The sequence below is a fragment of the Sceloporus occidentalis genome, unplaced genomic scaffold (assembly GCF_023333645.1).
Source record: "Sceloporus occidentalis isolate IW3139 unplaced genomic scaffold, rSceOcc1.0.p SCAF_150, whole genome shotgun sequence".
NCBI classification, from domain to species: Eukaryota; Metazoa; Chordata; class Lepidosauria; order Squamata; family Phrynosomatidae; genus Sceloporus; species Sceloporus occidentalis.
The window spans coordinates 1,709,916-1,737,472 of record NW_028317130.1 but is presented as its reverse complement, the minus strand read 5'-3'; the positions used below and the strand labels follow the sequence as shown (position 1 = coordinate 1,737,472).

General features: G+C 40.1%; 2 protein-coding genes across 6 annotated transcripts in view; one reads left to right on the top strand and one right to left on the bottom strand.

The window, feature by feature from the left end:
• The window catches only part of LOC149280667 (peroxisomal acyl-coenzyme A oxidase 3-like), a 45,303-nt gene extending 44,406 nt beyond the window's left edge, over positions 1-897 (bottom strand). For 3 of the 5 annotated variants that reach the window (XM_089500216.1, XM_089500215.1, XM_089500220.1), the window contains exon 1: positions 761-897. The gene's annotated coding sequence lies outside the window, so the exon portion shown is untranslated. The remainder of the gene's footprint in view (positions 1-760) is intronic. The other 2 variants (XM_089500218.1, XM_089500217.1) reach the window with 1 other exon arrangement.
• A 152-nt stretch (positions 898-1,049) lies between these two features.
• LOC149280666 (putative tRNA (uracil-O(2)-)-methyltransferase) lies at positions 1,050-27,228 on the top strand. Its single transcript, XM_089500191.1, has 11 exons — positions 1,050-1,388; positions 4,377-4,494; positions 5,569-5,788; positions 6,466-6,534; positions 9,296-9,403; positions 10,232-10,303; positions 13,461-13,561; positions 14,200-14,383; positions 16,049-16,427; positions 22,709-22,825; positions 24,685-27,228. The coding sequence occupies exons 1-11, from the start codon at positions 1,058-1,060 to the stop codon at positions 24,930-24,932; spliced, it is 1,947 nt and encodes a 648-aa protein (XP_089356317.1). The 5' UTR covers positions 1,050-1,057; the 3' UTR covers positions 24,933-27,228.
• Positions 27,229-27,557: the final 329 nt, after the last annotated feature.

The window sequence follows — 27,557 nt, the reverse complement described above, 5'->3', positions numbered from 1 at the left end:
AATGACAGCAAAGCAGTAATAATAATAATAATAATTATTATTATTATTAACATCATGCAGATTTTGAGCTTTAATGACACCAAAGCAGTAATAATAATAATAATTATTATTATTAACATTGTGCAGATTTTGAGCTTTAATGACACCAAAGCAGTAATAATAATAATAATAATTTTTATTATTATTATTATTAACATTGTGCAGATTTTGAGCTTTAATGACACCAAAGCAGTAATAATAATAACTATTATTATTATTAACATTGTGCAGATTTTGAGCTTTAATGACACCAAAGCAGTAACAATAATAATAATAATGATGATGATGATTATTATTATTAACTTTGTGCAGATTTTGAGCTTTAATGACACCAAAGCAGTAACAATAATAATAATAATGATGATGATGATTATTATTATTAACATTGTGCAGATTTTGAGCTTTAATGACACCAAAGCAGTAACAATAATAATAATAATGATGATGATGATTATTATTATTAACATTGTGCAGATTTTGAGCTTTAATGACACCAAAGCAGTAATCTCATGAAGCTGGGAAGGGAGGCTGGAGAAAACAGCATGGTAAACAACAACAACAACAAAATAGACAATGATGTTGCAATGTTTTGTGTCTATAAAAATGCAACAACTTGTTATAACAATCTTTGTTGTCAAAATAATAACAATAACAACAACAAATTGTATCATTTCAATGGCATCCAAGGTGAGCTCTGTACCAAACCCCTGTACTTCTTTACCTAGTGACCAGAGTGGGACATGCACCTTGCTTTGGGGGTGAGCAGCAGGCCCTTCTTCTCTCTGCTTGGCTTCTCTGGGGTTCAAAGGGAGAGAGAGCTGCTAAGACTGCTGTTATTATGTAACTAAGCCCCGCCCCTCTCCCGGCGGCGCGCCCAGAACTGCGTCACTCCGCCCCTTAGTCCCCCCCCCTCTCTCTCTCTCTCTCTGCCAGGGCGCGCGCGGTGACGTCACCTTTCCGCGCGGCCGCAGCGCCGTGACGTCACTTCCCCGCGCCTCCCCTCTGCGTTTCCTTCTCCATGGAGGCGCTGGGTACGGTGTCCGTGAGGGACCCTCACAGGCTGCTTCCCGGAGGATTCTGGGAGGCGGTGGGCGTCTGGCTGGAGAAGCCCCAGGTGGCCAACAAGAGGCTCTGCGGGGCAAAGCTCGATGGAGCCAGGAGGGTCGCCCCCTCAACCGCCGCCGCCGGAGGGCTTTCGGAAGCGGCGTGGAGAGCCCTCCGCTCCTCGGTCTCCTGGGAGGCTCTCAGTGGCTGCCCCGAGGAGCACGGAGGGGAGGTGGAGGTGTCGTTCCGCACCCTGGTGCCCAAAGTCAGCCCTCCTTCGCCCGCCAGGGAGCTGGTGGTGAAAGGTGACCTTTGCCTGGGGCCTCCCTCCCTCCCTCCCTCAGTTCAAAGAGGATGCTGAGAAACTGCAGCCATGTCTCCAAAGGAGGGAGGCTGAAATGGGGAAGGGTCTGGAAACCATGAAGCCCTATGAGGAAGGACTCAGGGAGCTGGGGATGTTTAGCCTGGAGAAGAGAAGGTTAAGAGGGGATATGATAGCCCTGTTTAAATACTTGAAGGGATGTCACATTGAGAGGGAGCAATGTTTCCTGCTACTCCAGTGAAAAGGATCCAGAGCAATGGATGCAAGCTCCAGGAAAAGAGACTCCACCTCAACATTAGGAGGAACCTCCTGACAGTAAGGGCTCTTCGACAGTGGAACAAACTCCCTCTGAGTGGAGTGGAGTCTCCTTCCTTAGAGGTCTTCAAGCAGAGGCTGATTGGGGACGCTTTGATTGAGAGTTCCTGCATGGCAGAACGGAGTCGGACTGCATGGCCCTTGGGGTCTCTTCCGCATCTACGATCCTGTGAACCAGGACAAAGAAACAACATGGATGTTATTGTGGGAGTCTATGGAGCTTACTGCTCAGCGTTTTAAATTGGGCTACAGCCTCCCAGGCTGGAGCTGGGACGCAGGATGGATGCGGGGACTATCGCACACTAAATGGCTGGCTGCCCTGAACCCGGGTTCTCCACCAACACTTTTTTAGAACTTGGAAAGCTTTCGGGCTTCCTGGCGGAGCACAGCTGCAACCTGGGCTGATGGCAGCTGGTGGTTCAGCAGCATTTTGGTGTGCAATAATGCCCACCTCCGTCTCAAATCTAGGCCCGACAAAGGAGGCTGGAGCCGGTTTAAAATGCTGAGTGTTAAGCTCCTACTACAGACCTCTCAAGTCAGACTGAGGAATTGAGTGATGCCTTTCTAGAACAGGTGAACAGAATGTAGTAACAGAAGAATATAACCATTTAATGAGAAACAGGCCAAACAGGGAAGGAGGAGGAATAGTATTATATGTCAGGGATAGAATCCTAGAGTTGGAAGAGACCCCAAGGGCCATCCAGTCCAACCCCCTGCCATGCAGGAACTCTCAATGAAAGCAACCCCGACAGATGGCCATCCAGCCTCTGCTTAAAGACCTCTAAGGAGAGAGACTCCATTCTACTCCGAGGAAGGAGTGTGTTCCACTGTCAAACAGCCCTTACTGTCAGGAAGTTCCTCCTAATGTTGAGGTGGAAGCTCTTTTCCTGGAGCTTGCATCCATTGCTCTGGGTCCTAGTCTCTGGAGCAGCAGAAAACAAGCTTGCTCCCTCCTCAATATGACATCCCTTCAGATATTTAAACAGGGCTATCGTATAACCTCTTAACCGTTTCTTCTCTAGGCTAAACATACCCAGCTCCCCAAGTCTCTCCTCATAAGGCATGGTTTCCAGACTCTGTGGATTCCTTGTGCATAGATTCAACATCCACAGGTTGAAAATAATCCAAAAATATATAAATTCCAAAAAATCAGCCCTTGATTTTGCTACTTTCTATAAGGAACACCATTTTACTGTCTATTGTATATAACGGAACTTGAGAAATACCAGTGAAGAGATCCAGGACATCAATCCTGGAAGCCAGGTGGAGAGCATCTGGATAAAAATTAAAGGGGAGGGAAACAACAAGGATGTTGTGGTGGGAGTCCGCTACAGACCCCCAAGTCAGACGGAAGAATTGGATGATGCCTTTCTAGAACAGATGACTACACACTCAGAAAAGAGAGATGGAGTAGAGATGGATGGATGTGAAGTCCAAGATAGTTTTTTTTGTGTGTGTTCACCTGCATCTGTGTCTTCAGATGCAGGTGAAACGTCAGGAATAAAGAACATGGTCATTTAGCCTGAAAAACACACACACAAAAAACCTAGTGATGGGTGACTTCAACTATCCAGACTGGAAGTCAAACTCGAGCAAAACCTAGAAAATTCCTCACTTGCCTGGAAGTGGTGTGAAAGGTGGAAGAGGCAGCAAGAGGATCAGCTATTTTAGATGTGATCCTAACCAACACGGAAGGCCTGGTTAGGTGAGAGTTATCATGTTCTGGATTTTGTTACACAGTGGAAAGAAGAAGCATTTTCCAAAGCCTCATTGAAACTGCACCGCCTGCTCCCAAGGCAGCTGGAGTGTGCAATGTCATGATCACACAGTGTGGCTTCATGCTGCGCTGTTGGGTACCTTTTTTTTACTGTCCCCCCCCCCCCAACCATCCCTGTGCATGTTTGCAGAAGCAAACTGACAATAACTACCATCCCATTGGATGGCTGTCCCTTTGAATTTGCACTCGCTCGCATGTGCAGTGCTTCGCCAGACAGCACATTGGAGCAGAGGTGTGCCCATGCAGGTGCTGACAAGGTACAATGATGCCTCCCCTTCACTCCATTCCCCCTCTTTGACTGTTTGTTTTGTGTATGTTGTGCTCATCTCCAAGAGAGGTGTCACAGTTTCTCTTTTCGACATTGCCACCCTCACCCCTAGGGTACACAGCTTCATCCTTTTAAATTACGCTTCTGCGTTGGGGCATTTACATGCACAGTTAGGGTTAGGATTTGGAAAGAGTACCCCTTTAGAGCTGCCCTGGGTCCGGTGCATTTATATGTACAGGTGCAGGTACACACTTTCTGGAAAGAAGCAGAAAAATCCAGCTCCTTTTTAATCCAGCTTTTCTTTGGCCAGCTTCAAAGCATGCATCGTCTGAATGCCCCACCTTGAAGCTGGCCAGAAACCTGATTGTTTTGACTATCTGTTTCATCTCTAACATGTTCCCCTGCTATTTTGTGAATTAGCTTTCAGCAACTCACTTCCTTTCATCTTGACTTCCATTGCCAGTGGGAATGCCTGCATCCCTCACAAGGTTCCTGAAAGGGTTACAACAGAATAATATAGATTAAATTATTTGAATCTAGGGTTATATAAATTCTGATGTTCCAGAGTTTACTTATATAAATAACATCATACTCTTTGCAAATATTTGCAGATATCATTAAAGGAATTGTAACCTTTTTGCCATTGGAGCAAACCCCTGAAGGCAAATGCAAGATCAAGAAGTGCAATGTTTATCAAATTCGACTTCTGCACATAAAAAACAATGAGTGGTGAGTGTTGGAAAGATGTGCTGTTATTCTGAGTTTCTTTGTCCTGTGATGTGCATATCCTGTGAAATTAGTTATGTGATCCCAGGTTACATAATAATAGTTATTTGTTTCACTTTTTAAAAGTCTTTCTATTGATTGTGCATTGATTCAGGGGCCCCAGTGGGTCAAGCAAAGGATATGTCTTGAAGAAATAAAAGGATAGCTAAGGTTAAATGTTAAATTTGCAATAACATATAAACTAGGGAGGTTCGATGTAGAGACAGTGATACATATTGAAATTATATCCAAATTGGTTTACTTCAGTGCATAGATCTACTAGTGAACAGTGTGGCAGCAAGGCTTCTAGTGAATACTCTCAAGGGCATACACTACCTGTTTTAGAACACATGCACTGGGCTCCAGTTCATTTCTGTTAATTGAGGTGCTAACCAACATTGAAACAGAGTTATATTTACTATTTTATAGACTATTTACTATCTACTATTTTTTATCAGGGATGGGCAACTTGTGGTGCTCCAGATATTGTCAAATTGCATCTCCCATCATATATCCCCATTTGCAATAGTGTCTAGGTCCGATGGGAGTGGAAACACAACAACATTTGGATTTTACTGTTACACCACGGATTGTCAACCCATACCTCCAATGCTTAGGGTCAGTGTACATAAATGTCTGTCTTCTTTTATATGAGCCTGCATGGTCTTTAATATCTGCAAGAAAGGTTCTCCTTCCACCTCCGATCAGTGATGAACGTGTGATTGACTTGAATATCTGAGAGAGTTATCTCTGGCAGAGCACAAACGTAAGGCTTCATCCACACTGCAGACATAATCCAGTTTCATGCCACTTTTACTGCCATGGCTCTGTGCTGTGAAATTCTGAGAACTGTAGTTTTGTGAGACATTTAGCCTTCTATGTCATAGAGTTCGGGTGCCACAAGTAACTACCATTGTGATTTACAACTACAAGTGTGATTTAGTTGACATAATTAATGGTCCTTGCTAGTATACCTAATTGATCTGTGACACGACTGAATGGAAAAAAAATTGAATTCTTCTGTTTTAATGTTTGAAGGTCCATCTCAATTTTATCGTCCTCACCAGAAAATTATGTTTCGGATGGAATTTTATATCCCAAAACAACATGGCTTAGAAGTGAACTGCTGGCAAAACTGGCTAAATGGTCTACAGAAATCATAAAGAATGAATTTAAAAGTACTCTTTCTTGCATTTCTGTGGCAAAATACAGCAAAATTTACCAAGATCTAAAGGAAAAATACAAAGAGATTGTAAAGGTAAAGAGCAGAGGAGTGAGACTAACTTTTTACTACCTGCTTTTTTTATTTACGATACACGTGGGAATTATTGTCTTGTAAACATTATGCATGATGAAGAAACGTTACAGCTGTTCGAGCAGCATGGTTACACCTTTCATCATCATCATCATAATAATAATAATAATAATAATAATAATAATAATAGGATTTATTTATTTGCCGCCCAATCACTGGGAATCCGGACAGCTTACAACAGAAGGGTTAATAGACAGTTCCCTGCCCTCAGGCTTACAATCAAAAAAGACACTACACAAAAGGAGAAGGGAATGGGGGGAGGGGATCAGGTCCAGCATTCTTCTCTCCCTCTGAGGCCTGTACCAAGGCAGATGGACTGGAGGGTGGGCTCTTTTTCTTAATTGAGGCCTTACCCTGGACTTACCCTGAACCAATCAGATGGAAAGTGACTCTGGTTTTAAGCCTAAACTATGCCCAGTACATGCTTTGAGTGTTCTTGAACTTAATGGAAACAGTGACCTTAAAATTTTCTACCCTGGGCCAACCAAGAGCCTCACTGATTGTAAAATAAGTCCCCCTCACTTCTTTGTATGTAGGTACATACACTTTGTATGTAGGTACATACACAACATGTAGTGGCAAGCATTTGTCTAATTACCCTATCTCTTGGTCATCTGCAGGTTTGGCCTGAAGTGACAAATCCTGAAAAGTTTGTATATGAAGATGTTGCTATAGCTACATATCTGCTGGTAGGTAGTGGTCGAAAACCTAAGTAGCTGAATATCTGTAACAATGCGTATATTTCCTTGAACAAATTTCATAAATTGCTTGTAAATGACTATGAATAATTGAAGGAAAAAATGGAATTTAGCCAAAACTTAAAATCTGATAACTATCAGAATTTCCCCTAAAACATATTGCACAGAATTATCTGAAATACAGACATATTGGAGTGTAGTGGAGTCTCCTTCCTTGGAGGTCTTTAAGCAGAGGCTAGATGGTCATCTGTCGGGGATGCTTTGATTTGGATTTCCTGCATGGCAGGGGGTTGGACTGGATGGCCCTTGCAGTCTCTTCCAACTCTATGGTTCTAATAGTGTTAGCTTTTCCCTCAACCATGTTTCTTGTAGTAGTATTATATCAAATTTGGATACATAATTCACAAATGAAGGGTCATAGAGTGGCCATTCCACTCTGGGGGATAACTAATAGTGATGGATTTTGTTTTAGTATTTTAAAATATTTCATTTATCTGTATTTCCAGGGCTGCTTCCAACCAAACAAGATTTGGCCTATACCTATGTGAAGAAAGGAAATATTTATTATATTATATTAATTCATTTCTATATTTTTCTAAGATCTGGGACTCAAGGTGGATCACAACACGATTTTTAAAATGGTACAAATAAAAACACAGTAATTTTTAATATTAAAAATATGACATTAAAGCACTACATCATTTTTTAAAGTATAGTGGGCCCTTGTTATCTGCTGGAATTTGGGACCCCCCGTGGATAACAAAATCCGTGGACGCTCAAGTCCCATTAAATATAATGACACAACAAAATGGTGTCCCTTAAATAAAATGGAAAATCAAGGATTCCTATTTGGAATGTATACCTTTTGGAATATTTTCAAATCATGGATGCTTGAATCTGTGGATAAAAAAATCTGTGGATAAGGAAGGCTAACTGTACAGGACTCACCCATTAAATAAATCACTTTGGAATTGCATATGGTTTTGGGCTTCTATCATTCTTTACATTCCTGTAGATTTCAGTACAAAAGGTTATCCAGATTCATTCTAGAGCCATTTTCCTCACTGGAGAGTAGGGGAGAACACACATGCTGAGTATCTTTTTCTTTCCCAGAGTTTTGGGCTTAGAATCATAGAATCAATCAAAAAATCATTGAGTTGGAAGAGACCGCAAGGGCCAGCCAGTCCAATCCCCTGCCATGCAGGAAATCTAAATCAAAGCATCCCCGACAGATGGCCATCCAGCCTCTATTTAAAAACCTCTAAGGAAGGAGATTCCACTACACTCTGAGGGAGTTTGTTCCACTGTCGAACAGCCCTTACTGTCAGGAAGTTCCTCCTATTGTTGAGGTGGAATCTCTTTTCCTGCAGCTTGCATCCATTGCTCCGGGTCCTAGTCTCTGGAGCAGCAGAAAAAAAGCTAGCTCCCTCCTCAATATGACATCCCTTCAAGTATTTAAGCAGGGCTATCATATCACCTCTTAACCTTCTCTTCTCCAGGCTAAACATCCCAGCTCCCTAAGTCGTTCCTCATAGGACATGGTTTCCAGACCCTTCACCATTTTGGTCGCCCTCCTTTGGGACACGCTCCAGTTTCTCAATGTCCTTTTTAAATTGTGGTGCCCAGAACTGGACACAATATTCCAGGTGGGGCCTGACCAGAACAGAATAGAGTGGCACTATTACTTCCCTTGATCTAGACACTATACTTCTATTGATGCAGCCTAAAATCGCATTGGCCTTGTTAACTGCCTCATCTCACTGTTGACTCATGTTCAGTTTGTGGTTTACTTCGACTCCCAGATCCCTTTCACACGTAGTTTCATTCAGCCAGGTGTCCCCCATCCTATACCTGTGCATTTCATTTTTCCGCCCTAAGTGCAGTACCTTATATTTTTCCCTGTTGAAGTTCATTTTGTTAGCTTTGGCCCAGCTTTCTAATCTATTAAGGTTATTCTGAAGTTTAATCCTGTCTTCAGGGGTATTAGCTACTCCTCCTAATTTGGTGTCATCTGCAAATTTGATAAATATATCCCCAATTCTGTCTTTCAAGTAATTGATAAAGACGTTGAACAGCACTGGGCCCAGGATAGAACCCTGTGGGACTCCACTGGTCACTTCTCTCCAGGATGAAAAGGAGCCATTATTGAGCATCCTTTGGGTTTGGTCGGTCAACCAGTTACAAATCCATGTTCTCCCCTACTCTCCAGTGAGACAAATGGCTCTAGAATGAATCTGGATAGCCCTTTGCACTGAAATTTACAGGAATGTAAAGAATTTCTTATTTCTTCTTTTGAGTGATGGGGGCCAGTTAGAATGAAGTTGTTAAAAGGTAGTGTGTGTTGTTGGACCAACTGACTACACATTCTTTGTACATCTCATGGAATTTTAAAGAATTAGTTAATTAAGGATAAGAACTGTCAAAACAATTTCATGTATTAATGCTGGTGGTAATGAATTCTCTTGTTTCTAATGTTTATTGCTGAGTTAATTTTCAAATCAAATCTAGGTTCTGGTCCACATTCAGACACTGGTGTGGACAGGAGGATCTGCTCAGGGATACAGTCAAGATGTGACCCCACAGTCTTTTTCATATACTTTGTCCCTTCATGTATGAAGGCTGTGTGTGTGTCAAAGTAGAATGTAACCTCATACCCCCTTATTAACTCGATGAAAAATCTCTTTGATATCTGTATCAAATAAATGCTGATGCCTCCTATAGTTTCTAAAACCTGGATTTTATCTTTCCTTAGATCCTTTGGGAAGATGAGAGAGCTGAGAGAGGACTTTTCAAGAAGCAATCTTTTGTGGATCTTGGCTGTGGAAATGGTCTCTTAGTTCACATATTAAGCAATGAAGGGGTAAATACTTCTATTGAGAAAAGATTCCACTGCATCCATTTTCCACTCAGTTAAATGAATTGGAATATCACTGGGTTACTGTGCCTTACAATCTTATTCCTGTCTGTCATCTCCCTGCCTGCCCAGATGATCCTTTGCTTCCTCAGTCCCAGGATAGTGGCAATTGGAGCAGAATATTATTTCTGGCAAGGATGGGAGAAGTGAGCTCCTTGAAGCTGTTCTATTATAGGCAAATGGCTGGGATTAGTTTTTTTTGTTTTGTTTTTATTTTGGTTTTTTGGGGGGAGGAATAGAGGGGTTTTATCCTCTGAATGGTCCTTGGTCTTCTGGATGATGGATAGGGCCAGAATGTTTTTTAACCATTTATTTTTGAAAGTATATTTAATTGTGTATTATTTCAGTATTTCTAGTGTGTTTTGCAATGGAGCATGTTTGGCAGAAAGCAGCTCAGAAATCTCAATACCTGTGATCCTAATATTTTAAGTATCACTGCAGAAGCTGTGGCTGGCTAGTTCAGGCTGTGCATAGGACAAGGAGGCACTGCGACAATAAGAAATACTTAACCAGTTATTAAGCATAAGTATTAAGTATAACTTTACCAGTATGTTGTTATGAGGTGAGAACTTCCAGGTAGAAATTATATGATTTTACAAACAGTTTTAAGACCTACCATCACTTGTTACATTTGAAACTGAGTACTGTTGGTACTCTGTGTTTTCACAGTGACTTCAGGAAATGTGGTGGCATTCTGTCCATTGTATCACTTTTGGAAAGGAGAAATATGATAATATGAACACCACTTGACTAACCATATATGAAATCTTTCAGCATCCAGGCAAAGGTATTGATGTCAGAAGAAGAAGAATATGGGACATGTATGGCCCAAATACATGCTTGGAGGTATTGTTAATACTTGTGTTTTCTATATGGTGTCTTTATCAACTGATTGAGACCTGTTTTGTTTTGCAAAAACACTCCCTGAAATTATTTTAGGGCAAAATAATTATACTGTGGAATGTTTATGTCTATATTTATGCACAAGACTAGGTTGATGTTATTTTAAAAGTAATTTTCTCATGTCTTTTACTTAAACCATTACCTCCAACGCTGCGAATTAGATACTAATTTAGCCTTCTGTAAATGGAGAACTTCCAATTGCAGTGTTCTTTGTATTCAACAGAGAGATTCTGTTAGTAGAAGGAGAGAGGTCTTAACTTCTGCCATTCCTTCCTTCCCCAGTGCCACTGTGCAAGATCCCCTAAACCTCCATTGCAGATTTTTGGATCTTATTTGACAAGGGGACATTTGTAGGAGAACTCACCCTTGCCTTCTGTTGGCACAAACATATTCTAGTTCAGGAGGGGGTAACCCCTGATTTTTTATTCCACTATATCACACATTTAGGAGCAGCAAAAGAGTCCTTTTTCTCACTTTTGTTTTGAAAAGAAGCCATGCAGAAAGTCCATGGAGAATATAAATACGAAGCACTAAGTAAATACTATTGGTATATATAGTGATAGCTCAGAAAAATGAGATTGATTCTACAAAGTGCCATGTAGCAAAATTAATGAGATTGATTCTACAAAGTTCCATCTAGCAAAATTAGTATTCGATTAGGTCTTTTCTGAAAACGTTTGCTTTCTGTGTCTGTTTGACACTGTGGAGGAGTCTAAATTCAGAGTATGCAATAACTTCCTTGGTTTTATTTTGTTGATTTTTTTTAGTTTTAGTCCTTTTGCCTGCTTCTCATAAACTGGCAAAAATGTATAGATGCCAGATTTCTTCAAATTCAGCAGCTTGTAGTGCCATTTGTGCCAATATGTTTGAAAGTTCATTCATTTAATTAATTTGAAATTATATTGTAAGTTGTTTATGATTATTTTCCTATGATAAGAAAGTAACTCTAGCTATGACAATGACATTAAAACAGGACTACCTATTTCCCCTAGAATTTCTATCAGTTTTTGTCTAATGCCTTAACATTTCTGGGAATTTTCCATCCCTGCTGACAAAACATGGTGATAATAGCACTCTTCAGCTATTCCCCAGCAATTGCTATACTGCCTCTGATATTGGAAGTAATATATATTATCCTGACCTAGTAGTCACTGAAAGCATTACCTTCTCTGAATTAATAATCAAATCCCACACATTGTGTGTGTGTGTGTGTGTGTGTGTGTGTGTGTGTGTTTGTACCTCAACAAATTTCATAGTAGAACTTTGTATAGTTTGAAGTTTCTTTTTTCCTTGGGGTTAAATACACAGGCAAAGTAAAGCGGCTTCCAACCGCTTTGAAAGGATGCCATGAAGATGGCACATGAGATGAAAGCGGGTGGAAAATAGAACGAAGCTGTGCTCTGGGGCTAAAAACTGGAACAAAAAGAAGCCCTGATACTTTGACTTAACATGGAAATGCACATCTTTGTGCCTATATATAAACAGCCCGGCACCAGCATGGGGCTGTAGGAAAGCAAAAAAGTGAAAGTGTGACAGCTCCAATGGCTGTAATTACAATATATGCAAGCTAGACAGTCCAACAGAGGGGCCTCCATGTTTGTGCTTTGCCAATGTATCACTCGGCACACTAATGCCCTGTACTGGTAGTGCATCGCACATGTGGCTCTCTGGTCGATCAAAGGGCTACCCATCCAATTTAATACCATCTGGGCAGGAAGTAGGAGATAATCTGAGGTTGCAGGTGGTATGTTTGTGTGATGGTGTGAATGCGTGGTGGGAATGTGGCAAAAAAATTAATAATGGCGATGCAGCATGGCTTGATTCAGTTAATGCAGACCAGTTGTGAGTGTTTGGCCCACTTTGAAACCAGATCATGCGAACAGTAGGGTTTTGACCTGCTTTCAGAAAACACAGGATCTAGTTGCTTAAAATTAATATGTTGCAACCAAAAAGGATGTCCACTGACCATGTTCACATTGTAATGTCTGTGTGGAATCATGGGTAATTTTAAGTTGCATTATGAATAGAGGACTGTCATTATTGCAGTGCTATCCCTCCATGTACCACTTTCAGCTTAAACACTGTGACTGTTGTCATGCATACAAGAAATGATAACATACAAGGCTAATCTTCTTTTCTAATAAGATGAGTAGATCAGATATGAACCATTCTCAAAATCCTCAGCATGGTGCTGCATGCTATTTTGGACAAGAATCAAATTTTAAATCTAATATGGATGACAGCTTTATTATCGTTAGTTTTTTTTTGTAATATAAATGCAAAGGAGAAGGAAAAAAGAAGGGGAAAAAAGAGGAGAACAATTGGAGAACGTGAGCTCTATCATCCTTATTAAATGTTGGTAACATTTATCATACCATCAGAGAAAAAGAAATGAACAAGTGTAGTTTATAACTGTTTTGCAAAAAACACTAAATTTGATGTCAGTGAAGTTAGAATTGAATGGACTAAAGCGCTAGATTATCCTGTGCAAATCAGTCAGTATATTTTTTTTAGTCTGTGTCTGAAATCTCCCTGCATGTAAAACAACATTTGTTCCTGGGGAAATTAATGTTTCGAATATACTGTAGGCAGTTATGTCTCTTTTAGAAGAAATAGTCTACTGTAGCTAAATTTTAACAATACAGTCGTCCCGTCTTATACACGGATTTTTTTATACATGGATTCAAGCATCCATGGTTTGAAAATGTTCAAAAAAGTATAAATTTCAAATATAATAATTTTCCATTTTTTATAAGGGACACCATTTTGCTATTTCATTATATTTAATAGGACTTGAACATTCACGGATTTTGTTATCCATGGGTTATCCAATGTTGTTGAGTGCCTTAAAGTCATTTCTGACTTATGGTGTCCCTAAAGTGAACCTGTTATGGGGTTTTCTTGGCAAGATTTGTTCAGAGGGGTTGCCTTTGCCTTTCTCTAAGGCTGGAAGAGTGTGATTTGCCCAAGGCTACCCAGTTGGTTTCCATGGCCAACTGGGAATTCAAACCGTGGCCTCCAGAATCGTAGTCCAACACTCAAACAACTTTACCATGTTGGCATCCCATGTGATCTAAATAACTTTTTTGTTTTCTTTCAGGAAAATGTAGTGAGTCCAAACAATTTGTATCCTGATGTTGACTGGTTAATTGGAAACCATTCTGATGAACTGACACCATGGATACCTGTAATTGCAGCTAGGTACCAAATTTCAGCATTTCTAGGAGCATTTCTGAAGCTTAGAAGAAGGAACCAATATATAATTGTTCATTTATTTATTAATGCACTTTCAGCATAGGACATAATTAAATAATTAAAATTAGTTCAAGTGAGGAAAATGTGAAGGTCAATTGCATAAAAATTAGTTACATCAGGGGATGGAATTGATGTTTGATAGTAAAATGGTAGTAAAAGCTTTGCTAACACAATGCAAAAGCTTGAGAAATTAGTTGTGAATGTAAGGAATCAATTGCTGAGAAGCCAATAACATTTTTACTTAATTAGAATATAATTATTTAAAGGCTTGCACAAAACTATCCTTTTAGTTAGAAGCTATGTGTCATGAATATGATCTCAGCCCTTCAGTAGTTAACCAAGCCAAAAAAAGTCTTCGAACCAATCTCTGTAGTAACTGTATACACAATTCTATCTATTGAGGTAGCTGGGTATACTCAAATGAATTATTTCATAAATTTGAAAACTGAAAATCTTACTAAAATGTTGTTTTTAACTTGCATAATTTCTGAACATCTGTAATACTGGTATCAAATCTAGGATGTTCATGGGTTTACAGAGAAATGTCTTTTTACTTGATGGCTTAACCTCTCATCCTGTTACAGGTCTTCTTATTCTTGTCGATATTTCTTATTGCCTTGCTGTTTCTTTGATTTCCATGGAAAGTACAACCGAAGGCAAAGTAAGAAGACCCAGTATAGAGAATACCTTGATTTTGTAACAGAAGTAGGATTTGTATGTGGCTTTCATGTGGAAGAAGATTGCCTTAGAATCCCTTCAACAAAAAGGGTAACTTGCATTTCCATTGTTCTTAAAATGTCTTAGTTGTCTTATTGTTTTACTTGTAAATCAGGGCTGCAGCAAAAATAAGTTTCTTATAGTAGAGCTACATGGTACACTTTTTGTTCATGTCAGAAAAGGCCCAAAAAGCTTTGAAGGTTGATGATTTTTTTTTTTAACCTCTATACTCCTCCCTTCCACCAGCCATGCATGTCTTACATTGCTGCATGACATGTTCCCTTTAAATAATGTGGGAGAGGTACTTTAAACAGCTTCATTTATATACCACTTCATACTGAACTAACAGTGTCTAAGCGGTTTACAACTGTAAGTTAATTGCCCCCAACAATCTGGGTACTCATTTTAGCGACCTTGGAAGGATGCAAGCCTGACTCAAGCTTGAGCCCTTTCGCTGGTATTGAACTCGCAACCTTATGGTTTCGAGTGTGTGGCTGCAGTACAGGCATTTAACCACTGCGTCACCAGGGCTTTAAGGGCATTTAAGAAAGCTGTAGGTTTAATAGCTGTAAACTGGACACATATTTTACTTATTGAGTGAAAAGCACTAGTAGTCTATCAGTGCAGTGCAGTAAATTTGGCTGACAGCTAAGTTACAGCTAAGTAAGGAATCTTACTGATTTCAAGTCAAAATATTGCTAAATATAGAAGCGAGACTGTGGTTTGGTTCCAGACTCAAATTAATCATGTTTAGTTCCAGTTAAATAAATGAGACAGGGTGGTTCTGTCTAATATGATGTTAATAAGACCAAAAGGTGACTGATGTAGCAATAGTATAGTTGGCCATACATATATACGGGTTCTTTGTCCATGGCTTCAGCAATCCATGGTTTGAAAATATTTTTTAAAAGTATAAATTCCAGATAGCAAACCTTAATTTTGCCATTGTATATGAGGGGCGCCATTTTACTATGTCATTGTATTTAATGGGACTTGAACATCCATAGATTTTGTTATCCACTGAGGTCCTGTAACCAAACCCCGGGGGAAAATAAGGGTCCACTGTACATAGACCATTGGTTCCAGGCTTTCATACGCTAGATATTATAGATAGATGGAGCTTTCATATTTGATAGTATAGTTATTAGTACAGCTCAAGAAAGGCAGTTCAGACATGTATCTTTAACCTATCAAATATTTGTTTGATAGGTTGTCTGGGGTTTCTTTCTCCTGTTTCACATTGGTTCTTTTACCACCAAATATGGAATGTGGTGAAATTGTATCTGAGACTTTCTTTTCAGGATAGTCTAGTGGTGAGACACTGGCAGTGTAATTTATTTTCAGTGGACATTTAAATTACAGAAAAGCATCTTCCTTGGAATAGACTACCTAATGGATTTGGGTTTGTAGTTGTCAGTGTCTGTTGATCTTTTTCTTCCCTTGTAGTTGCACATAACTTAAATAATTAGGAAGGCCTTCCACTTCTAGTGATTTTTGCCTTTCATGGCTTCTCGTGATGATGGATAGCCTGGGTAAGGAATGCAGTGATACATGTATCATGGAGAACATTATCTTCGTTCAGGATGTTATCACTGCTGACCTAGTCTTACAGTCTGATGAAACTGAGGCTCATTATTTGGGTGGAGTCTATTTTGTCACAACAATTAATTTTGTGGTTAGTGATTGGCATCTAAATAAAAATTCTGTTATTCCTAGGTCTGCTTAATTGGGATGTCTAGAACCTATCTTGCAACACACGAGAGTATTCTTGAGGAACAGCGAGCACAGTATATCAAAAGACGCCGATTATGCAGTATAACAACTCCAGAGAAAATGGATAGCTTATATCACAATGATAATATCTTAGCTGCAAGTGATGCCCTTTCCTTGGTAGCAGATAATGAAGTGTCTGAAGGGATATACATGGAAAAAGTTTTAATATCTGGGTTTCTGCCCAGGAGTAAAGAACAAATAAGAAACTGTACTACTCTTCCTCAGGATTTTGTAGACAGAGTGGTTTTGAAAGTAGCAAATCTATTGTTAAATGAAACCAAAGAGAGTCCACTTGGAAATTCAAGCACATGGAATAAAGGAGGTAAGATTTTTTTTGTTTGTAACAGATTAAAATTATCTGTTTATTAGACTTTTTCAGACCAAAGTATGCTGATAAATAAGTATACTGGTTTCATCATACTGCACCATTATAAATTGCACAAACATCCATGTTTTTTTAACAAGTTTTAGTTTACAGTCTGTAGAAAACAGAATATAATGGCTAGCATCCTGTTCAGCAGTTATGAGATCATTTCAGGAGGTGGAGCTCTGGGCAGAAGAGCAGCTTCTTTTAATATCTTTACTAGCAGACATTGCTGAAATCACCATGAGTGGAAAGGAAACTGGATTGGGTGAGGAAGCAAGCTTTTGAGCCAGAGGTGTGCCCTTGCTTTATTCCGAAGAGTTACTACAATCTAAAAGGGAAGAAAAGAAAGGTTCTGGTGGTAGAAGACTCATTGCTCCAAAGTATAGAAGGGACTGTTTGCTAACCTGACAAGATGAATTGGGAGGTGTACAATCCCTCTGGTGCATGGATTTGGGATTTCACTTGACAACTTGCTGAAGCTCATCAAGAACACATCAGTACACTTCCCCCTCATTCTTGTGGAGACTAGTGACACTGCAAAAGCCACTTTTGACCAGATAACTGCAAACAGTGAAACCCTGGGACAGTGACGGCTTTAGGGATCCAGGTGGTATTTTTGTCAGTTCTAACAGTGCAACATAGAGGACTACATAGGGACAGGAAGATACTAAAAGTGAATTATTTCCTACACAGATGGTGTTGGTGGGAGAGATTTGGCTTCTGAGACCATGGTCTTCTCTTTTTAGACAAAGGAATACTGATTACAGATGGGCTGAACCTCACAAAGACTGGAAAGAATGTAAAGTTGAAGGCTTTCATGGCCGGCATCCATAGTTTTTTGTGGGTTTTTCGGGCTATGTGGCCATGTTCTAGCAGAAATGGAAAGAATATTTTTAGCAGAAGTATGGTGAATCTGAGCAAGAGGGCTTTAAACTAAATCCTTGGGATTACAGATGATAGCTCAGACATCTGTCCAAAAGCAAGCTCTAAACATAAGGATGTGAATTATAGAAGAGAAGCTGAGGCAGAGGATGGGAGCCATAGTGAAACTCAAAAGATATGAACAAACAAGGCTTGAGATGTCTCTACACCAATGCAGAGAGTGTGGGAAACAAACAAAGTGAATTTGAAGTCCTAGTGCAGGAAAGTAATATGACTTTATAAATACAGAGGAGACTTGCTGGGATGACTCCCATGATTGGAATATAGTAACTGAAATATATAATCTGTTCAAAAATCGGAGAATAGACAGGAAAGAAGAGGGGGAGTAGTGTGACATGTCAAAGACTAATTTACTTGTTCTGAAATCCACATAAATGTAAATGGAGAAAGAAATAAAAACTAACTGTGGTAGGAATTCACTGTAGGCCACCAAAACAAAATAAATTGGTGGATTATGCTTTTCCGAGATGAAGCTCAGAAATCTCCAAGATACAAGAACTGGTAGTTCTGGGGGACTTCAATTATCCTGGTATCTGCTGGGAAGCTAGCTCTGTTAAATGGAGGTGAGCCAACAAATTCCTGATGTGCCTTGCAGATGATCTTCATTAAAATGTGGAGAAAGAAAAAAGGGAATCAGCAATCCTTGATCCTAACCAATTTGCAGAAGGTGGTCACTGGAATAAAAACAGATTACACTTTAGGGGGGGAGTGACTATGTAATGCTAGAATTCATGATTGTGGGACAGGCCAAAAAAGACACAAACCTTGGGTTTTAGGAAGCTTGTTTTATCAAGCTCAGAAATACTAGGTAGAATCCCGTGGCTTGAGATGCTGAAGGAAAAAGACAATCAGCATGAGCAGAATTACATAAATAAGGAGTTGCTTAAAGCACAATCATGAGTAATTCCATGTAAGAAGAATCAAAATGGGAAACATCTGAAAAAGGCAATGTGGCCGCATAGTAAACACAAGGAGGAAGCGAAAAGAAAAAAGAGCATGTATAAAGAATGGAGAGAAGTCCAAATCACCAAGGAAGACTACAGATTTGTATCAGAGGGCTGGTACAGACCAGCCTGAAAAGCTGGCTTCCAGTTGGCTTGGGGGGCATGGTGTATGCACAACGAATCCCCAGTGATGCCCAGAAGTGAGCTTTATGCCACCGGCTGCCCACACAGCAGTCGGCTTGCGGGCACTCTGGCGGCATGATGTTTAGACATCGTATGTCTAAAAGCAGGGTGGGAAAAACTAGCTTTTTGCTGGTGCAAAAAGGAGCAGCATTTTGGGCTGGCAAAAAGGCAGATTGGGGCCATGGCATACGGTTGCCACAGCCCCACTCCAGCTTTCTCAGGGGCAGCTTGAAGCCACCCCTTCACAGCGGTCTGTTCTGCCCCTCAAGCTTGCAGGAATAGTGTAAGGAAAGCTAAAGCTCAAATGAGCTGAGAAACAGGAAGCAACAAGAATGTTTTTTTGGGGGGGAAATACGTTCTAAGCAAGAGAATGACTGAGGAAATGGTGATACCACTGCTCAACACGGAAAGTAAAAAACTAACAATTCACAAAAAAAGAAGAAAAACAGGCAGAACTGTCCGATAACTATTACCAGTACTACGTTGTTCTCCCCAGAAGAGGACTGTGTAGCTTTCATGCACCAGCAGAGTGCTTGGCAAGGAATTTGGATTGCAAATCAAGATGAATAAGAGTCACAAATCACCTAGCTATCCTAAATAAGTTCAAATCTGCAGGACCAGATAAACTGTATCCCAGAGTATTGAAGGAAGTTGATGATGTACTCACAGAACGACTTGTCATTATTTTGAGAAATCTTGGAGAATGGGTGAGGTACTAGAGGACTGGGGATGAAAAAAAAAATGTGTTTTTTTCTCTTCAAAAAAAGATAAAAGATCAAGAAAACTGAAGGCCAGTAAGCATGGCTTCAATACCAGAAAAAAATATTAGAACAGACTGTACAGGAGGCTGTCTGTAAGTATCTTGATGACAACACAGGGATCAGTAGAAGCCAGTAAGCATTTGTCAAGAATGACTCCTGCAAAACTGATCTTATTTATCTTGTTTATATATATTGTTTTTCAATCAGGTCATTAGTTTTAGTGGATGCTGGAAATGCTGTTCTGGGTTTATCTGGATGTCAGGAAAGCATTTGTCAAGGTCCCCCATTATATTTTGATTAGCAAATTGATTTAATCTGAAGTAAATGGGAACACTGTCAGATGGTCCATAATTGGTTGGAAAACTGCTCAAAGAGTCATCATCAGTTGCTGCACTTCAAACCGAAATGAGGTGTTTTGATTGTATCTTTCTGCATGGCAGGGGATTGGACTGAATGGCCCTTGTGGTCTCTTCCAACTCTATGATTCTATGAGGTCTTGAGTGGAGTGCATCAGTGTTCTCACCTAGGGCTATTACTCTTCAATATTTTTATCAATGACTTAAATGATGGGGTGGAGGGAATCCTTGTCAAGTTTGCAATTGATACAAAACTGGGGTGGGGGGGGTTGTCTTCACAGGCCAAAAGGCTTGTGTTCTCCCTGGCCTCGTGTCCAGTTCAGAAGATGCAGATGCCCTAGGGGCAGGATCATGTCTGATCTTGCCAGACCAAATGTGCATCCTGTGGATCTGGGCTGACCCTGGGGTAAACAGCCGTTACCCAGGGGAATTTGATCTCTGATTTGCCATGAGGTTTCCTGTTTGAACTCTCACACTCCTTACCTTGTTGCACTGTTGCTCATACTCAGAATCTCCTATCACTGCATCTGATGTGGAAATACAGTGCCTGTCCACATGGATGCAGGTATGTGCCCTGTTTTTGTGTCAGAAGAAGTGGCAGGGAACATCTGAGTACAAGTGATGGCATGGCAAGATAAGGAGTGTGCACTGATAGTGGGTCCTATCAGGGACAGGGACAGGGACAGATATGTAAATATGCAGCTATCCCTGTGCCAATCTGGGGACCAAACTCGGTGAGCACTGTTGGGGTGTGTATATTGAGGCAAAAAATAACAACAGCAGAGTTTTGGAGGTGTTTAACAAAAATAGCTTTACTCAGCAGAAGTCTTAAAACTGAAGCAAAAAACAAAGTATAAATGGCACAGTTCGTAGCAGCAAAAAACAAGCACAGTAAAAACTCCTAGTCCAGCAGCATGTCAATGTTACCTTACCACTGCAGCGGCATGGAGAGCATGTACAGAGAGTGCTCCCAACAACCCAGCAGACTGACAAGGCGGTTATACTTTGCTAGTTGGCTAACACAGTCACCTGACCTAATTAGCTGATTACATGACTGATTGCTAGTGCATCATGGACTACACCTGCCAGTTTACTACATTCTCATCCACAACTAGCATACCTTGACAAGCACCAGACCCAGAGAGTTTTTTTGTTGTCTGTTTTATTGAATCATTTCCTGTATTGCTATGTATTTTATATGTATTATCCTACTAGAAAGGCCCCTTTCCCATCACCACTCCCTTCTCCTTTTGTGTCGTGTCTTTTTAGATTGTAAGCTTGAGGGCAGGGAACCATCCAAGTAAAAAGATTGTATGTACAGCGCTGTGTAAATTTACAGCGTTTTATAAATAAAGGTTAATAATAATAAGATTGGCCTGTCTGCTCAACCCCTGGGTGGAGTGGCTAACACATTGGAAGACAGGAACAGAATTCAAGAAGACCTTGATAAACTAGAAAATGGACTGAAATTAATAAAATTATAAATTTAATAGAGACAGATGCGAAATTCAACATTTAGGCCATAAAAACAAAATGCACAGATATAGTATGGGAAAATATATTTCTCAGCAGTACTACATGTGAAAAGGACTTTGGGATTATTGCTTCTCATGGATTGAATATGATCCAGTGTTGTGATGCTGCAGCAAATAAGGCAAATACTCTTTTAGCCTTCATTAATAGAAGGATACTTTCCAAGTCCAGGAAGAGAATACTCGTACGATATTCTGCTCTTGTCATGCTGATCTGGAATACTGCTTTCAGTTCTGGGTGTGTCATTTTAAGAAGAAGAAAGACAAGTTGGAGTAAGAACAATAACATTTTGCTGTATGGCCAATATGGCTACCTCTGGATATGTTTTAAGGATGAGGTATGGAAAACAAAACAGGAGGAGAGGTTGAAGGAGGTGAGCATGGCCAGCTTGGTGAACTGGCCAACTGAGAGATGACATGAATGCACTCTTTAAATACTCAAGGGCTGTCTCAGAGAGGAGGGTGCAGGTTTGTTTTATGCTGCTCCAGAGAGTAAGACTGGGTCTAATGGTTTTAAGATACAGGAAGGTTAGTTGCAATTTAACATTAGAAATAACATATTGATAATAGCAGATTAGCAATGGAACCAATTGCCTAGAAAGGTGGCAGGGGCTCCTTTTCTGGATCTTCTCCAAAAAGAGTCTGGACAGCTCCTGTTGGGCATACATTGAGCAGGGGGTTGGATTTGATGCTCCATGAGATGCCCCTTTCAACTTTATAATCCTATAAACTGGACCTATGATCTTGTAATTGCTAGGAAATCACATTTACAGTTGTGAATGACCAAACATGATGCCAGAAATGTACCTTTGCAGCAATGCAGCACCCCAACCAAAGTGTTTCTGAGGCACTGCAGATTGGAGTGTTGGGGAATGGTGTGTGCAGCAACACAAGTGTTCTGTGTACCCTGGGACTGGAAGGGTGCCTCACTTCACTTGGGTGCCAGGCTTCAAAGGTAGGTTTTTGATGGGTGGAATCAAAAGATGTAACTATGACAACAGAGCAGAGCTGTGATGAGAATACATCACAGCTGTATTCAGTGAGGGCATGGTGTGAAGAGCACATGTAAGAAGGAAAGAGATGTACCTACTTGGGATAAAATTTGGAGGAAAGCTACAGTGGAACTTTTGGCATGGGAAGCAGTGACTCTTTCAGTGCACCACTGAAAAGCAGATTTACGAGTAGAGTCCTGTAAAATAACCCTCACCCACCTTCCTTTGGATGATAGTTGCATTAATTCATACTTGATTAACTGTGACAAATAGACTAGTGAGTCTGTACCTCTTTCATGCCTTTTATGGCAAAATCTTGCTTTGAAATGGCCTCTTGTGGTTAGTGAAAAATGGGTGTATATGTGTACATGTATGTACAGCACATGTTTGTGTGCACCCACACAGTCACAGAAGGATATGTGTCACAGGACAGCTAGAGTATTAGCTCACAGTTCTTAGAAACTCAAAACTAAAAATATCACCAAGGGCTAATCATTATTTCACACTAATATGTTATTTTCTGTAGTGAGTCTTGCCTTGGGAGAAATTGCAGAACATTTAGACAAAGAAACATTAAAAACTCTAAAGAATGAATATGGAGGCCTGCAGACCTTGCTGAGAAACAATCATCAAGTGTTTGAAGGTAAGGACTGGGCATGTTAAGTGAATTCTGGTTTTCTTTATGTTGATTTTAAAACATTGTTACTACAGGTGTCAACTCCTCACAGGAGGTGTTTGCTACAGTTGACGTTTCTATGTATGGAAGTTGGGGAGAAGCGATTTTCAGTGTTTTCTCCCTTTCCCCTACGTTTCCTTGTGCTGTCTCCTGTGCTGCTGCTGTTATTGTGGTAGTGATGGTGATGATGATGATTATTATATTTTTGTTATATTTATTTATACCTCTTCTTTTTCCCAGTTAAACAGTTAAAAATCCTAGCTAAAAATTCATGACACATAACACTTAAAAATGTAATAAAACCTATAAAAAATTAAAAAGAAAACAGCACATTGAAAATCCAGCCTGTTATGTAAGGTCATTTCTCCTTCCAAGTCTTGGTGAAACAAGTCTGTACCTACCTGTGGAAACATAGCCATCCCAGTAAATAGCTGGTGCTGTAACACAATCTCTGGGCTACATACCCCATAATATGCAGGCATACATTTGCCATTTCAGTTAACAGTCTGAATACAGCTCTTTGGGCCAGCTGAAGTTTCCAGACACTCTTCAAAGGCAAACCCCTACATAGAGCACATTACAGTAATCCATGGGATGCAATTAAGATGTGTGTCACCATGGCTAGGTGAGTTTTGGATGCTGCTAGAAAATGTTCAGACCACTTTGCAGAACCCAAAACTATCTTCCTAATGCTTCTTCCCTAGTGGAGAGATACCAGGGATCAGACCTGGGAATAGTTGAGGCCAAACACATGCTCTAATCTTACTTGATTGTATCTTGGCCTTTTTGCAAGCCAGGCTTTTCTTCTTCCTTTAAGTTGTGGTCTAATGAATTGCATTAAATATTTATGAAAAACGGTTTCCTTCACTTCTCAACAGCATGTACATTCAGCTTCAGAATCATTTAAAAATTGCATTTTTGCAAGTAGCACAAGGGCTTTGCTTTGTTTATAATAATTTATTGCTTTTTTGTCAGAACAAAGTTAAATGTCATCCATAACTCATTTAAATTCTCCTCTGTTCATATCCATATGTTTGCATGTTGAGTTTACTTTTGCCCATACTGAGCAATAACTGGATTTTATATATTAGTCAGTATCCTGTCAATGGCATGTGTTGGTGTAATCTGTTTATACCAGCATATGTACTTTTTAAAAAAGGTGTTCAGTGTCCTTATAAAATGCCTTTCATCCCACCTCCACAACAGTAGCTATGGGGTTCATGCATATAGCACAATTCTCCCCACAAGCTACTTTTCAGGTGCTGTGATGCATCCAGATAAATTCTGGCTGCCCTTAAGCAGTACAGAAGAAAGGACAGACTTACACTGGGACCAGAGACTGCTCATTCTTACCCATGTACATAAGGGCAACCATAACAGGTTCAGGTGTTATTCCCATAGCTAATCAATAGCTGAAAGGTTAAGTTGTGCTATCCTCCAGCTGCTATTGTGCACCCAGGAAGTAAGCAGAGAAGAAGGGCAACCTCCTTCCTTGGTAGGCATCTTGGTGGAGATTCATGCTCTGCTAGCACTTATTTAGATCTCAGCTGTTACCTTTTTAAAACTGTATTTATTGGTACTGTTAATTATGTTAAGTTATATGGATAATTACAAAACAATATACAGCTAGATGAACAATAAACAGTAGAGTGCCTACAACACTTTAAAACTTAATATATTTATTATAGTTTTTTGTGGGGTATCCTCTTCAACATATCCATCTGAAACCCCTTTGAAAATTAGATATTTCATGTTCATATTTGTATTTAAATTCTAGCACTGATAATTGCAATCTCTAATATTTGACTTTGTTTTCTTAATCATAGTTTTTAATGGCAAAGTTCATATTCGTGACTGGAGAGAAGGAGAGCCACTCAAGAAAAACAGGCCGGGAAATCAGGTTAAACAAAGACTTCCTAAAGCATTTAAAACTCGTCTATGTTGGTTTTATATTCATCATCCTCACGGCTGTCCTCTGAATTCAGAATCATGTCATTATGCTCATGGGACAGAAGAACTGAAGCCATCTCTCTTGGTGCCCAGGAAAAATAAAGCAAAACTAAAGAACTGCTAATCCAATTTACTCAGATGGATTTGATTTAGTTTCATGCCTATTCAGGAAAAGTACAAATCTTAATTGTACATTGGTGGCACTAGCATGGTTTCATTTCATGCAACAATGTGATCCTTTCACATCACTGTGTAGGAAAGTATAGATTGTGAAATCCATTTCTGGAACTTCTGTAGTTTACCCTCCTAACCATATAGACATTTAATTTTCCAAACTCTTGCTACTCTCACTTCCGTTTTGCCACATATGCAAACACTTGTATATCAGAAATCTTCAGTGTTCGTTGGCTTCGAAAACATTTTTTAAATAGGGCAAGTGCAACCTTTTAAGTATACTGTAACTTGCCATTCCAGTTGTTTCTTTGGTGTCTTTCACTTTGTCCTAGATTGCTATGTGCCTTCTCAACAGTGTATCAAGCTATCTACTGTGATTACATGCAATAGGATGGGACATTAGCACTCTTCAATCTTGAATTTAAAGTTTTTGCTATGCACATGGGGGATCAGGGGTTAAGACACTGACTCTGACAGTCGCAAAATCACCAGGTTGGCAGTTCGAGACCCAAGTGCTGTGTAACAGAGTGAGCTCCCATCACTAGTCCCAGCTTCTGCCAACTTAGCAGTTTGAAAGTATGTAAAAATACAAGTAGATGAATAACTACCACTTCAGTGGGATGGTAATAGCGTTCTGTGTAGTCATGCTTGCCACATGACCACGGAGTTGTCTTTGACAACGCTGGCTCCCTCAGCTTAGTAACAGAAATGAGCATCACCTCCTACAGTCAGACATGACTTAACAATCATGTCAAAAGGGAAACCTTTACCTTTTTTACTATGGCGGGATACAAACCGCCATATAGTACGTATTCTATACGTACTAGGGTTAGGAAGGGGCGGTGCTTCCGCACCCCCCTAACCCTAGTACGTATAGAATACGTACAACATGGCAGCGCCCCTTCCACATGGGGGCCGCCATGTTTACGTACTGGACGCATAGCGTCCAGATGTGTCGCATCGCCTATGACGTTGCGAATGCGCCAGCGGCGCCTTGCGACATCATAAAGGCGCCACAAAAAGCTCCGAAATGGAGCTTCTTTTTTGCTCCGCGCGGGAGCTGTGCAGTTTGGCTGCTGCAGCTCCCGCGCAGAGCAAATGGCGCCGGCGGGAGACCGCCGCAAAGCGGCGGTCTGTATCCCGCCTTTGTCTCTTAAACAGAAACAGAGTCATATGGACAAATCCAATTGATTGGGCTAAGTGTATTTATGGCTTAGATGGGTGAGAAATGAAAACTACAAGCCAGAGCATATAGGGTCAAGAAAGCAGCAAGGTCTAGCAAAGACTACTTCATTCTGTTTGCTTTGGCAGTATGCTTAGGAAGTAATATCCATAAACTAGCTTTTATTCTAGGTAACTGCAGATCAGCCCAAATGGAAACTGCAGGAGTGTACTCAGAGTCACCTGGGAACAAAATTATTATTTTTTGGCAATTTCGATCATAACACTCATTTACATTAATAAAGCCTAAGTAATTTGGAAAGCTGGGTCTTAATCTATTTCCTTCAGAAGTACATGCTTCAGAAGTACTGTTTATGTCTGTGTGATCATTTCCAAGTGCTGTTTATGGTAATAGTGGGTGATAAAGCCATGACTTCCTTAATCCAAAAATAAAAGTGCTATCTTGTTTTTTGGTAACAAACAAGAAAATACTAATAAACTGAAGTTTTATCCAGGCATCATGGAATTACTATTGCTTTGTGGTCTGGGAGCATGGGAAGATGGACTCCAGCCTTTTCTGTATGGTGTTGCACCCCACCCCCCAAATACAGGGTCATATTCAGACATATTCAGAAAAATCTTTATCACTGGGAGCTAAACTGGTTTCTGTGCCTCAAGACTACTTTTACTAGTTAAGTGTGTAGTCATAAACAGAATGTCTGGTTACAGTTATCCATCCTCGGATAGTGTCTTGTTTAGGTTATTGTAATATGTTTCAGCTGTACTACACCTAGATTTCTGTATAGATTCACCACTTCCATTGCCTGTCTCCCCTACCAGCCAAAAAGGATGCAAGCCAAGAGTGCTATCCTTGGGTCTTGTTTCCACATCTTCAGGGTTCACATCCCAAAAGGTATTAACCAAGTGGAAATCTCAGGCTTACATCTGTGATGAATGTGCTATCTGAATCAGAACAGGTGTGTTTTACATAAATATACTGGTCATAGCAAACAATTACAAATTCTTCAGATTGCTTTTCTGCTTATTAGTAACTGTTAAAATAAACTTGAGCAAATTAACTGTAATTCCTTGTTTTGTAATATTTTTGTGATGTCTTAACTACGATAAGGGTTATAGTGTTTGGAACTGTTTGGCTTGATACCCACCTGAATTGGAGAAGATTCCCTCCCTACTTAATCCAGCTACCAATTCATCCCTTTCATTCTTCTTACTTAGCCTGAGCAGATAAGTAGGTGTTTTCTTTTCATGTCTGAGTCATGGCTGTAGCACCATTTCAGGTGTTAGGGAGAAAGGAAAGTTCATCCCTCTGGCTATACTGTAGTTAAATAAGGGAAAGGAGGAAACATCTGCTCCTACTGCCACTGCAGCAGCAAAATATTTGTTTAGGATATCA